Source organism: Hipposideros armiger, unplaced genomic scaffold, assembly GCF_001890085.2.
Source record: "Hipposideros armiger isolate ML-2016 unplaced genomic scaffold, ASM189008v1 scaffold_232, whole genome shotgun sequence".
Lineage (NCBI taxonomy): Eukaryota > Metazoa > Chordata > Mammalia > Chiroptera > Hipposideridae > Hipposideros > Hipposideros armiger.
This window is the reverse complement of record NW_017731582.1, coordinates 148,880-162,466: the sequence shown is the minus strand read 5'-3', so window position 1 is coordinate 162,466 and position 13,587 is coordinate 148,880. Positions and strand designations below refer to the sequence as shown.

The 13,587-nt window shown below is 47.0% G+C and overlaps 1 protein-coding gene across 1 annotated transcript in view; it reads right to left on the bottom strand.

The window, feature by feature from the left end:
- The window catches only part of UBR4 (ubiquitin protein ligase E3 component n-recognin 4), a 127,554-nt gene that overhangs the window by 13,690 nt on the left and 100,277 nt on the right, over positions 1–13,587 (bottom strand). Inside the window, exons 88-98 of the mRNA XM_019654843.1 lie at positions 12,088–12,209; positions 10,823–11,020; positions 10,015–10,095; positions 7,646–7,733; positions 6,995–7,122; positions 6,032–6,139; positions 5,424–5,543; positions 4,364–4,554; positions 3,760–3,933; positions 3,301–3,400; positions 3–140 (exon numbers count right to left, since the gene is read on the bottom strand). Coding sequence (XP_019510388.1) covers positions 3–140; positions 3,301–3,400; positions 3,760–3,933; positions 4,364–4,554; positions 5,424–5,543; positions 6,032–6,139; positions 6,995–7,122; positions 7,646–7,733; positions 10,015–10,095; positions 10,823–11,020; positions 12,088–12,209 — 1,448 coding nt within the window. The remainder of the gene's footprint in view (positions 1–2; positions 141–3,300; positions 3,401–3,759; positions 3,934–4,363; positions 4,555–5,423; positions 5,544–6,031; positions 6,140–6,994; positions 7,123–7,645; positions 7,734–10,014; positions 10,096–10,822; positions 11,021–12,087; positions 12,210–13,587) is intronic.

The window sequence follows — 13,587 nt, the reverse complement described above, 5'->3', positions numbered from 1 at the left end:
GCCGCGTCGATCTTCTTGTTCACATCTGGGTGCTCCCGCAGCGCCTCCAGCAGGTTCTCTGCCAGGGTCCCAATGCCCTCGTCGCTGGACACCTGCTCCAGTTTATGCAGGTTTGTGATGGAGTCAGTGCCAATCAGAACCTGCCAAGAAGGGACCAGAGAGACGCATGCCTCCAGTACGCAGACTTAAAGGTTTAAAAAACTCAATGGAATGTACGTGCACAATCTCATGTCATCTATTCAGTTTCAATCAGATCCTTTGACTCTATACTTTGAGAGATTTGGACAAATTTCAGCTCAGCCACTGACCTTTGACCAGTCACTATGTATCTATATCCATATAAAGAGGGTAATGCCAGGGTTGCTGTGACAATTAAAGCTAGGAACTGTATGTAAAGCATCCGGGCACAGTGAGGGACTCAGGTAAGATTCCCTGGGGAAGCAGCACCTGCCGAGACCTGAGTGGTGGCTTTTGACGGTCACAGGGACTGTGCTGTGTTCTTCATCTGGGGCCCTCGGGGTCACCCAACCCAGGAACACAGGCGTTTTCTCAACTTAGGGATACTAGAGATACAACTACAAGTAGGACTGGGGATAAGAAAACACTTTTAAAAAAACATTAACAAGAGGCCACTGTGCTTGAAAAAGCTGGCAATCATTGCACTGGAGCGCCATGCCCTGGACAGGGGTGTGAGAACATCCGAGCACTGGAGGCAGGCGCAGTATGCAAAAGCTCTCCAGGTGAGCTCACTGAGAAGTGGCCCCATATCACCAAAATCTGCACCACATTCATCTCAAGTGAAGCGGGGACAATTAACAACACATTGGACAATAAATTGAAAACAACAAAGCTAACTTGCAATGTGAAAGCTCAGCACTCAACTTGGATCACTCACTCGCTCATAAATCTATTCTCATAGCTTCAGATGTGGACCTCAACAAAATTATAGGGTATCACACGTCTCAAGCTCCTAAACACTAACCCCACAGTTCAACTGCCTACTGAACTATTCCAAGGTACCCCACACTCAGCACTGGGAATTTACCATGTGTGAAGCACGTGTGTGAAGCAGTGTTTTAGGTGTCGGGGAAACACAGACCATGGCCTCCTGAAGCTTACATTCTAGTTAGGAGGACTGACCACACATTAACAGTCTAATATAATCAGCTCTTCTCCACCTTACTTCACACCTCCTGGGTTCCCCCACCTCCTTCACCAGCACCACCATTCATCCCGTCACCCACTCCAGAAACGGAGCAGAGTTCTTGACTCGTCCAGCTACTTCCCTCCCCACATGCAATCAGTCTCCAAATACATTTATTTGACCTCCCAGATCTCTGCTGAATCCATTCACTGTCCACCTCACTAACCAGTCTCCTCAGCCTAGCAGAGCACAGATACACAATAGGAGCTAGATAATTGTGTTGAAAGAAAAGTGAATGGTCAGAAGTATGAATGCCGAGTATCTAACTGGATAAAGCCTTATTCTAAAGAAAGTAATTCAATTTGGTAACTAGAATAAGCCTGGAGGTCAGCTGGCCTGTTCTCAGCTCACTGTGTGGCCACTGGCCAAATCACAGCTCAGTCCTTTGATTTATCCGCATTCAAAATAGAGATGTTATAAAGATGAGGAAATAATGTAAGACTCTTAGGTAGGAAAAATTCTCTCCACAAAGTTGTACTAATTATGACCATCCACTGAATTGACCAAAAGTTTAGAACAACAGCGACTTGGGTGAGACAGATGGAAGAGTCTTTTCTTTAACCAAATGGCCATGTTTGTGAAATGAGTTATCAGCACAGATTATCAAATGAGAATGTGAAACTATATTCAAGGTAGAACACTATAAACAAAAAAAAAAATCCAATCCCAAGGACTCTGAAAACTCAACATTAAGAAAACAGAAAACAGGAACAGACATTTCACTGAAGATATACAGATGAAGCACATGAAAAGATGTGCAGCATTATTCCCTTTAAGGAAACGCAAATTAAAACCACATCACTGTACACCTATCAGAATGGCTAAAGTAGGAAAGAGTGACACCACCAAATGCTGGCGAGGATGCAGAGACCAATTGGATCACACGTGTTCCTCGTGAGAATGTAAAATGGTGCAGTCCCTCTAGAAAATGGTTTAGCAATTTCTTGTAAAACTAGATATGGAAATAGCAGTTGTACTCTTGGGCATCCATCTATCCCAGAGGAAAAAAAAACTTATATTCACATAAAAATCTGCATGTGAACGTTCATAGCAGCTTTATTTGTAATCGTCCACACTGGAAAGAATCCAGATGCCCTTCAATGGGAGAATGGTTAAACGGGCCATGGTACACCCACACCATGAACACCACTCAGCAATAAAAAGAAACAAACTACTGACACACAGAAACACCTGGATAAATCTCCAGAAAATCATGCTGAATGAAAACAGCTTATCCGAAAAGGGTTCCATGCTCTGATTCCATTTATGTAACATTCTTGAAATGACATTATAGGAAAGGAGAACAGATTGGTGGCTGCCAGGGGTCAGTGACACGGGGGTAGGCGAAGGCGGATGTGGCTGTAACAGGGCACCAGGAGGCGCCCTTGTGGTGACGGAACTTTCCTGAATCTTGACTGCACCAAGGTGAATATCCAGGTTATGATATCGGGGTATCGTTTTGCAAGATGTTACCACTGAGAGAAACAGGGTAATGGGTATATATACAATTTCTCTGTATTACTTCTTAACAACTGCATATTAATCTACAATTATCTCAAAATAAAAAGGTTCATTAAGAAAAAACTCCAGCCTGGCCACCTGCCCAGGCCAGTTAGGATTTGTGAGGGGTAAGAGGTCGCTCAGCCCCGTGGGGAGCTCTCAGGAACGAGCAGCAGAGTGGAACAGGCAGGCCCCTCTGAGCACAGAGCTCTCAGCTGCCTGACGCAGAGCAGAAAACAGTGGTGATGGGATGATAAATGTCCCAGCGACTGTGGCCAGCAATCAACACTGTTTCACACTCGGGCCAGCCACACCCTCACAGTTCACCTGCTGCTCAGCTGACCCGTGAGAAAATGAAGCCCCACGTGAAGCATGAGTTGCATGAGGAAATCACAAATAGAACTTAATCCTGTCCACAGAGTTGAGCCAGATGACCTCTGAGTCTCCTTCCCTCTGGGAGCCTCATGTATTAGGGCGAGACACGTCTCAACACACGCATGCATTTAGCCATGGGAGATGAGACGACAGTGTGCGGTTCCCTCACACTGCATGTCCTAGAGAAATGAAATAAGGTCCACATGCAGGTGACTACTCACCTGGGTGGCAGGGTGCTGGATGGCCAACCCCCGAAGAAGCCTCAAGATAAATGGCAGGGCTGGGCGAGACAAAAACTTCTTCCAGATGTCAGCATCCAAACTGCAAGCAAAGGAAGGCTTATTAGCAGGCCAGAGAAGCAAGGGATACCGAGAAACCAGCGGTTCGTTCTGGCTGGTTTAAACATGACCGTCCAAGAGTGTCACAGAGCATCACCAAGGACCACCTGGCTCTGCTGAGAAGCCAGGTACGAAGAAACCAAAGGCTGCCATCCTCTTCCTAGAGCCCCAGAGGACTAGCCAGTGGCTGGCTGAGTGGTCACCTTGGTAGTTTCCAGAAGGGGAGGGAGACCCCAAGGAGGGCAAAGGGGAACAATGAAGCTTTATACTAAGACGATGGAGGAGAAAAGGAACCAGGAAGAGGGAAAGACAAGCAGTCACTTTGGCGGAGCTGCCTCTTACTTCTTGGCACTGGGAATGTGCTTCTTCATGTAGTCAAGTGCATTCTGGGTAATTCCCTTCTGGAGAATCAGGTCCTTTAGCTGGTGCCCATTGCTGTTGTTCTTGATGCCGGCTGCTATTTTACAGAAGCAGTCCAGGAAGACTTTGTCATCGCCGCTGTGATCTTCATCATACCTACGAGGAAAGGGTGCAAGTCTGAGCATGTGAAGGAACAGCATAAGCCAAACAATCGTCAGCAGTCTGTAGAGTCAAGTCTAAACTCCCTAGCTTGACGCAAAGAGCCTGTTACCTGGTTCCTGCCACTCTCTCACCTGCTCCATCTCCCATATTCCCAACACTCCCTGTGCTTTCATGTTGTTGCGCATGTGACTCCCTCCATCTTGTCACACCTCCTTCCCATCTCATACCAGTTTGCCTCCTCTGCCTAGTCAATTTAACAGAACATAATTCAACCGGATTCTTCAATCAGACTGAGCCCCTCTTAAGGGCCCGACTGTCACACACACAGTCAATAGAAATTCGGATGATTCTTCCTCAGTCTCACAGAACTAGTTCAGGGCTTCTGTGGGGACTCTCCCTCAGCTATGGAATCCAAGCAACATACTTCTCAAAGCTGCAGTACGGTTTGAACCGCTCCACCAAGATCTGCATTTTCTCCACCTCCCCGAAGGACAAGTACGGGATGATGCGCAGCAGGCCCTGGAGCACACTGGGGTTGGAGCGCACGAAGGTGCTGTTGATCTGGTCCAAGAGCATCACCAGCTGATCCTTATCACCAGTCAGGAGGAGGTTGCCCTGCAGCGGGGGAGAGGATGGAGGGCCCGGTAACAGGGTCAGGATTGTTGGCGGCAGCACCTCCACCAGAGCCATCAGAAGGAGCCCTAAAAGAATTGTCTCGGCACTTCCTGGGGAATAAACAGTGTGAGTGCCACCTGATAAATGAATTTCTAAATTTCTGTGCTGGCTCTGTGAATAGTATCAAGAGATCAGGATGGGGCCAGCCGAGTGGCTCAGTTGGTTAAGAGCTCGCTCAAGAGTGTGAGCTCTGAGCAACAGCGGTTCGATTCCCGCCCTGAGCTGACCTGCCAATGGCAGGATGGCTCAGCTAAAAAAAAAAAAAGAGATCAGAATGTACCAATACAACCTCCCCCTCCCCCAGGAGAATGTAAGCTTCCTGAAATTCACCTGGTCATACCTCTAGCCAAAACATTAGCACCAATGAGAACGGAGGAAGGCAGTGGTGTGGTAAGTGGAGCGAAACTGAAGTGGGAGCTGGAGCCCTGGGTTCTAGGCCTCCAACTACATGACTACATAGTAACCAACCACGTAACACTGCACAGCTCACTTCACTTCTCTGGGCTTGGTCTCCCCTCAAGTGTGAAATGAGAGGTTGGACAAGGCCCCTGCCTGTCAGCTGGAACATGCCAGAATTCCCTTAATGAGCAGCTTCGGAGTGAAAGAATGTCCTTAGCAGCTTTGTTTCCTCCGAATCCACATTTCAGGCTTCAATGCAATGATGGCACCATTAATTAGTTGCCATTCCTAGCAGCCGAGCAGGTTCAGCCATTCTTGGTTGACACGGCCAGACACAAATGCGCCCGTTGCTGGCAATGGGACGGCGCAGGTTCCCAGTGTCTGTGGTGGGCAGGCTGGGCTCCACTCACCTTGTCCTCGCTCAGGGGCTCAGCGTTGGACTCGTCCAAAATGATCTCCATGATGCTCAGCACCTGCTCGGCGACAGCTGCGCCGCCACTGTCCTTACTCTCCTGCTCAGCTACCAATGCCTGCAGGAGGAAACGCGGTCACTCTGGGGACGGGAACACAGCCACTCACAGCTGATGGGATCTGCTCCTCACACGTGCCCTTCACTGCCTTATTTCTCAGACTCAGTGTGTGCGTGTGTGTGCGCGCATGTGCACTCGTTCTGAGAGATGAGCATGTGGGCTTTAGAAGACAGTGAAGATGTGATATCCCAGGTCTCCTGGTTGCCCTGAGGCAAGTGGCAGGACTTTTCCATTGGTGTGCAGTCTGGTTTAAGGACTAACCTCCTCTTGTCTCTGCTCTGAATTCAGGAAAGGGACAAGGAAGCTCTCGGGTACCATGGCAGCAGCAAAAAAGAGAAGGGACGGCCTAAATGATCTAAGCCTCTGTGCCAGGCAGACAAGGGGCTTGAAGAGGCCACACTCCATTTCATCTGAGCCCAGAACTGAAATGTCTTTCCCCCACCCAGGACTTCTAAGGCTCATTCTCTTTTGCGGCCCACACTCATTACCAAGTTGAGAGTCCCCAGCATGACGTTCAGAGTGTTCATTTCCAGCTTGACCAGCTGCTGCCGGTTGACTTTCACCTTCACGCAGTAACTGAACAATTTCAGCAGCACCTGACAAGAAAAGGCCCATGAGACCAACTGAGAGTGAAGATGTGGGGACAGGCAGGAGAGAAATGACTAAGAGGGTCATGCACACTCAGCAGGTACTCCTGCAACGCAGGGGACAGCAGAGAGAAGTGATCCTTAAGGCGACAAGGTAAGGTGGCTGGGGCCTCACACCAGGTTGGCATTTTAAATAGCAATGTTCTCCAGCGGGAGCCCTGGCGGGCTGGGTGGAGCTCTATCACCTCTAAAACTGTGGCAGAGACACCAGTTCCTAAAGGAATGATGCTCTATCTTGGGGGAAATTCTAGTACTAACTCAAAGACTGTGAACTAACAGTTGGCAGAAACAGTCCAAAGTTCATGGCCTGTGGGACCTCAGAACCACGTTCGTCCTTTAAAACATGGGCACAGTAATATATGTTCTACCATCCCGTGGAGGTAAGTAAGAATCATAGGGGAATATGTGTGGTGCCTTTGGGATCCTCTACTCTGTACTAATGAGATAGCTGGATGAATAAGCAAACAAAATCCTACAAGACATGCAAGGGTTACTTACAAAATCCACTTAAAAAAGCAATAATAATAGACATAGTACAGTTTTTTAGGAAAAGACAATTAGACATTGGTTCCACGGTGACTAAAGAAACACAGCAGAAGGCTGCCATCACACTGGTGTTTTGTGGGGGGTGGGCCGGGAACAGGGTGGTGGGGAAAAGGGGCCCTAGATGTAGAGGTTCAGGGAAGCTCCCAGGTCCTTCACTGGCTTGTACTGATTAAATGGCACAATGACCACAAGCTTCTTTGCACAGGGGCCTCTCTCCCAAAGCCCAAGGCTGGTCCCACCTCATTGCCTCCAACTCACGGTTAGAAGGTGGCGCCCCTGCTTGAAATCTTTGATCCCTGCCAGTCTGTTTAGCATGCATTCCAGGCCCCCACACTGGGCCATCACACCAGCCATCTTATACACTTCCTCTTCATCTTCTTCTTCATCTAGAGGAAGAAGGAAATCAAGCAGAAATAGAGGAAAGGGGAAGATGAGAATAAAACCAACAGTCAGCCCTCTTCCAGGCTGACAGCTGTTTCCCTTTTCTGTATCTCCAATAGACATGGCCAATAAAAGGGGGTTGATATTGGATATCAAACTGCACTAGCTCTTGTTTTTGAAGATTCAAGTCAATTAAAATTGACTCAAATATGTGAAAATATAACCACTACAATCACGGGGGGTGTGGTGGTGGTGGGGGGGAACTAAGCTAAAAATAAATCTGAACTCATGTTTGTTGCTAATTACGTTATTTTTACCAAGGTTCCCTGCACCCCCCAACCCCAGAGGTGTCTGAATCAGGCCATAGACGCTTGCATTTTCCCTCTGTTGGAGAAGTAATCTCCCCTCAATTCTGATTAGAGGTACAAGACAGAATTTACCCAGAATGCCCCTAAGCCCCAGGACGTGAGCCTCATCAGCCCCAGACCTCACACCCCATATCAGCACGACCTGTGAAAAGGGCCATACCTGTGGTGGAGTCCAAGGACTCGATAAACTCCTCAGTGGCATCCCCCAGCAGCCCCCGCATGCGATACACAATCCTCATGGGCTCTCCCTGGGCAGGGAAAGTTGGAGAAAGGCACTTGTAAACAGGCCCAGAAAATACAAAGGACTCAACCCCTGGTCTTGCTGAATGCCTCAGCAACGTGGGCAACCTCAATTTCTCTACAAGATCTGAACCACAACATCTATTAATAGAATCCAAATGCACTGCATTTCCTAGGGGAAAGGAAGCTAATTTATTTAGTGTCTACTATAGGCCAGGAATGGTGTGAAGCATTTTGTAGACACAATCTCATTTAGTTTCATTTGAAAACTCTATGTAATAACTATAACAACTATTATTTATTGTTTTACTCTGTGCTAAGTCCTGTGCTACTTCAGCACTTTATATTATCCCTTCATACAAGGTTAAGCAGCTTGTCCATAATTATCCTGCCATAAGCCCAGGTCTGACTCCAAGCCCATGGCCTCCTTTAGGAATAGAAACTCTACCCATAAGCACCACTACTCCAAGGATCGGACAAGGGAGGCGAACAGGATCAAAGAGCTTTGATTCAAGTCTCAGGAATCAAAAGCAAGAAAAGCGAGTACATGAATCTTTCTTTGGAGATCCTAAGGCCTTCATATAACCAAACAGCAAGGAGAGGATTCATCCAAATTTCCTCAAGCTCAAACCTATAATCTGATGGAATAATGAGAAATAAATCTTTTATAAATTAGAAAGTTATAGCTTCTGTAAACTGGAGGATTATGAGAGTTCACTGTACGCCAGCCAGGTACTGAGTTAGGCACTGGAGCACTGACATTATTCTCATTTTGGAGATGAGAAACAGGGCCCTGAAGTCACACTATGTGACATTAAGTGGGAGAGAAAATACCACACTGATTGAAGCTGCCCACCTAGAAGCCCATGCTCTGCATTAAGAGAGAAAAACCTGGAGGAGAGAAAACTGTCAGAAAGGCCAGCTCCAGCTCAGTGGGAACTGAGAGGGAGAAGAGCCATAGACCACGGACAGGAAGAGGCTTAGAACACAGAGCAGGCTCAGTCAATAGCTACAGAGATGAACTGTTCGTTTATGAGGGAAATGGGGGATGAAAGAAGAAGGGGAGGTGAGAAGGCCCAGATACGAAGCTGCCATGAGCCCTGGACTTGGCCAGAAGAGCCCTTTTGTGGAACAAGCATAGTAATGTGAGGGTCAAATGATCCTCAACTTCTGTCTTGCCTCATGGTTCAAAAGGGGAGAGGGCGTGTGCATTCTTTGGGTTCCACTCCACCATTTACAAGGGCACCCACAGAAGCTTGGTCTTAATGTTTTATGTGCATCAGAGATTAAATCTGCATCATTCTGTTTTGATGCTAAGATGACAGTGACAAGATGCACTGGACGGGGCAGTCTTCTGTGTGTCCCTCTGCCAACAGCACTGTATCTACCCAGCTGGCAGCTGTCCGACAGGAAACAGTGGCCAGGATTCCCAGCACAGTGGGAGAAAGAGAGAAGCAAAAACATGTAACAAATTAAAGGCCAAATGTATCAATAGTACACTACCAACATGGTTTCTTAAATTCTACAGAACTATTTGGGACTAAGTACAGAAAATTTCACTGTGCTTCACTGCTACACTAGTTTGCTGTAATTCACTATTTATTTGATTCATTTACTAAAGATCCCCCTAACAGAGACAAGAGATAAGAAGGAATGGGAAGGCGAGAAAGAAACGGCGAGGAAGGAAAAAAAAAAAGAACAGAAACAAGATTAAGAAAAGAGGAGGGACAGGGGCAGTGGACTACCTAAGACAGACTTTCACGAGTGGACAGACAGCATCGAGGCGGCCAAAAGGACCCGTGCCAGTGTGCTTCGCGCCCTTCATTCCCCTTGTCCCCTTCTCAAGAATAAATGCCTATTTGAGTCTCAACTCCCCAACCAGTAAGACAAGAACTATGCTCCTTGACGGAGCCACTGGAACAATGCTCTGACACGTGAGCAGGCCCCCCAAAAGCTGAGGAGCAATGTCAATCACAAGGAGCCCATATAGAAAGGGCACAAAACAGCAGGCGTTCCCCATCCCAGTGCTTCCTCGCTCTGTCCCGCCTGGCTGCGCAGAACTGGAAGATGCTTATCCTCCCCTGCAGCTCTTCCATCTTCACTAGTCAGATGCCTCCAAAGGAGGACGAGATGACTGGTTTTGTGCCCACAACCAGGAATAGGGGGATAACAGCCCAGGGAGTGCTGCCACCCGCTGGGTCAGTGATGACTGACAATGGCTCCTCCCCGTACAAGTCCGCACACGTCAGGAAAGTAAACCCAGTTCCCAGCACGAGAACAAGCGCATACCTCATTCGTGGTACACCAGACCTTCTTGTAAACCTCGGCCACAGGAAGGTCCAAACTAATGATTTTATTGTTCACTAGCAGCTGAAGAGAAAAGTAGTAGGAGGCTATTATTACAGGTAATTGTAAGGCAAGTAAATTTCAAGATCAAAGGGCACTTTATGGCAGTGGTTCATAATTCATAATTTTTATGAGTCGTGGACCAACCAACCAACTCTCCCTCTAAAAAAATGCATATGTGTGCACAACACCAAATTTTGTGCACAATTTCAGGGATTACTAACACTCATAACCCAAACCATGGCCTGCCGGCTAAAAACCCCTGCTGAGCATCTCCTCCTGGCCTGAGTCGATTTCAGGATCAGCACCAGAAAAAGCACTTTTCTCTATTTCACCCAGCATGCTTTTCACTACAATATGGTAACGCCAGACCCTAGAGGTTGTCTCCGAGAAGGTACCAGATACAGGGCAGAAATCTGCACAGGGGCTGAAGTGCCAGTACTTAGGTGGCTTAATTAACTTGGAATCACTGGGAAGCCTCTACCAAAGCAGCAAGAATAATAAATAAAAGTCTAAAGTCTACGCCAGGACAAGCAATGGCCAGTAACACCTTGCTTACCGCATGTCAGGCAGCGGGCAAAGCCCTTTACAGCTAATGATACCAGGGAGGTGGGCATCATGAGCCCCCATTTACAGGTGAGGAAGCTGAAACAAACTACCTGCCCAAGGTTAATAGCTACTAAGGGGAGAAACTTAAAAGTGATCCCAGCCCTTGCTCGTAACCATGGTGGCACTGGACTATGCTTGTTACCTCCATCCCGCTGTCATCCTCCAGGAGAGCCACCAAGTCACAGTCCTGACAAATCTTGTTCTTTATATCCCTCATAAGTGGCCCAATGCCTGGCTCATTGCTACTATATGGATTTCCAGGCATCCTGCCCTGTAAGAAGTCTTCTTGTTGGGGGTCCTTCTCCAGGGTCACAAAGAACTCAGTGACTTCATTCTCCTCCTACAGGACAGAGAGAAGGATGCATCAGAGGGGATGGCATAAAAATGTGTGCAGAGGGAGAGCAGAAGCCTTTGAGATTTCCATCATGCTACTCTGTTCCATGGACACTCCGGGGCAAACACACCAGACTCATCCAGTCCCTTACACATTTGAAGATATAAAGGATAGGAAACTCAAAAGGTGATTCGAAAAATCCACATATAATTCAAACAGCCTTAAATATCCAGTATCTCCTCTAAAACTCAAGGGTGGATTAGGAGAGAACGCCTAATAAAACAAGCAGAGGAGGAGTGACGTATGAAATGAAGAGATGGGTGGCTTTCCTCCTCCTGCTCATCTCATGTGATGCTAAGCAATCTGGGGCCAGGTGGCTTTGTCACTGATGAACTCCCAAGTCAAGAAAAGGGTCTTCTCAATAGTGCATAATATTCAGGCATGCCCAACCCCAATGATCTCTCGGCATTAACTGAGCATATTGGTGTTTTTTATCCTTCCTCAATAACAGGAAAGGGTCTAGATACACGCCACTTCTGTGTAACTCAGGCTAGGGAAACAGATGCACATGCATGCGTGTATGTATGAGATGGGGGGTGGGAGTGGAAATGTCTTTATACTCTAGCTCAATATTGCGTCTTTCATAGAATATTGATTGATAGGCAATAGGATTTTGGCAATGGGNATGGGGGGTGGGAGTGGAAATGTCTTTATACTCTAGCTCAATATTGCGTCTTTCATAGAATATTGATTGATAGGCAATAGGATTTTGGCAATGGGAGGTTAGACCTAGTGAAAAAAAAACCTAACCAAAAAAAAAAAACAGCAACCAAAAAACAGATCTTGACCTTGAATCTAGGAAATGAGACCAAGGAAGGCCTTTAGATTTCCTGTCATCAGGGACAGGAAAATTATGAGGTTGCTCCTGGTTCTTTCAAAGGAGCTTTCGAAAATGGTGACTAAATGGCCCACAGCAGGTAAGACTGCCCATGACTATAACGAATCACCAAGAGGCCTCATGGCAAAAGGCTCATGCCAACACCCTGAGCGCCATGGGAAGTACCACAGCTTACGGGATAAATGATGCTGCAGAGCCTCTCAAAGATGAACACAGGAGTCCGGTAGTCGTCCAGATTGTAGCGCTTGGCTGTCTCAATGCACACAGCCATGAAGGCCTTGGTTTCCGATTCTGTACCTGCCAGAAACGAAGTGGCCAAGTCAGTTAGGAAAGCACTTCACACAAAGAAACGAATATGAGACTTCAAATGAAGTACCGTCACCAATAGATTCTTGCTGCCTGGTAAGTCTTTATATGCCTTATATGGCAATACCAGTATTTCAATCTGAAACTTGAAGTTGATTGATTTTTGTACTCAGACCACATTCTATTTAAAGGCTTCAATGCCCAAGTCAGCATGGTACATCACAGTTTGATGTGTACATGTTTGCTCTCTCTCGGAATTATAACTTTGCATCCACCTGACCAACAGGTACTCAAAGATATCAAATAATGATCCTAACTGTATTCCAATCAAAGGGAAGTTATAGTTTTAAGTTTCATTTTAAAAGACCTTCTATGGATATGAAGAGACATTTCTCTAAAGAGGACATACAGATGACCAACAGGCATAAGAAAAAATGTTCAACCTCACTAAGCATTAGGGAAATGAAATAAAAACCACAATGAGATACCACCTTACCCCGGTCAGAATGGCCATCATCAATCAGTCAACAAACAACAAATGCTGGAGAGGTTGTAGGGAAAAGGGAACCCTGGTGCACTGTTGGTGGGACTGCAGATTGGTGCAGCCACTACGGAAATCAGCATGGAAGTATCTCAAAAAAGTGGAAATGGAACTACCTTATGACCCAGCAATTCCACTCTTAGGTATTTACCCAGAAAAACCCAAGACATTAATTTGAAAAAATATATGCACCCCTATGTTCACCGCGGCGCTATTCACAATAGCTAAGACTTGGAAACAACCGAAATGCCCATGGTAGATGACTGGATTAAGAAACTATGGTAGGGCCGGCCGAGTGGCACGATGGTTAAGAACTGGCTTGGGATGCCAGAGGACCACGGTTCGGATCCCACATATGCGGGCCAGTGACACTGCCCCCCACAGCTAAGATGCTGAACAACAGCTCAACCTGGAGCTGAGCTGCCGTGAGTCGCCAGCGACGGCATAGGCTGCAGTCCCTATGGCAGTGGGTTGCCATGGGCTACCGTGTGTAGACAGCAGCCAGCGTGAGCGGCCAGCAGCCGCAGTGAGCGGCCATCCAGAAGCCGACGACTGATCTGCCTCGCCCGGGAAGAGGGCAATGATGGTGCCAACCTGGGCCAGTGAAGCAATGTCCTCCACAACTAGATTGAAGAGCAAAATGACAGCAACTTGTCTGTTTCCCTTCCCCCAGTTCCCCAGCACTGTTCCCATCCTCCCAATTGCCCAATAAAAATCTTTAAAAAAAAAAAGAAACTATGGTACATTTACACAATGGAATATTACTCAGCTATAAAGAAGAAGGAAATAGTACCATTTGCAACAATATGGATGGAACTAGAGAACATT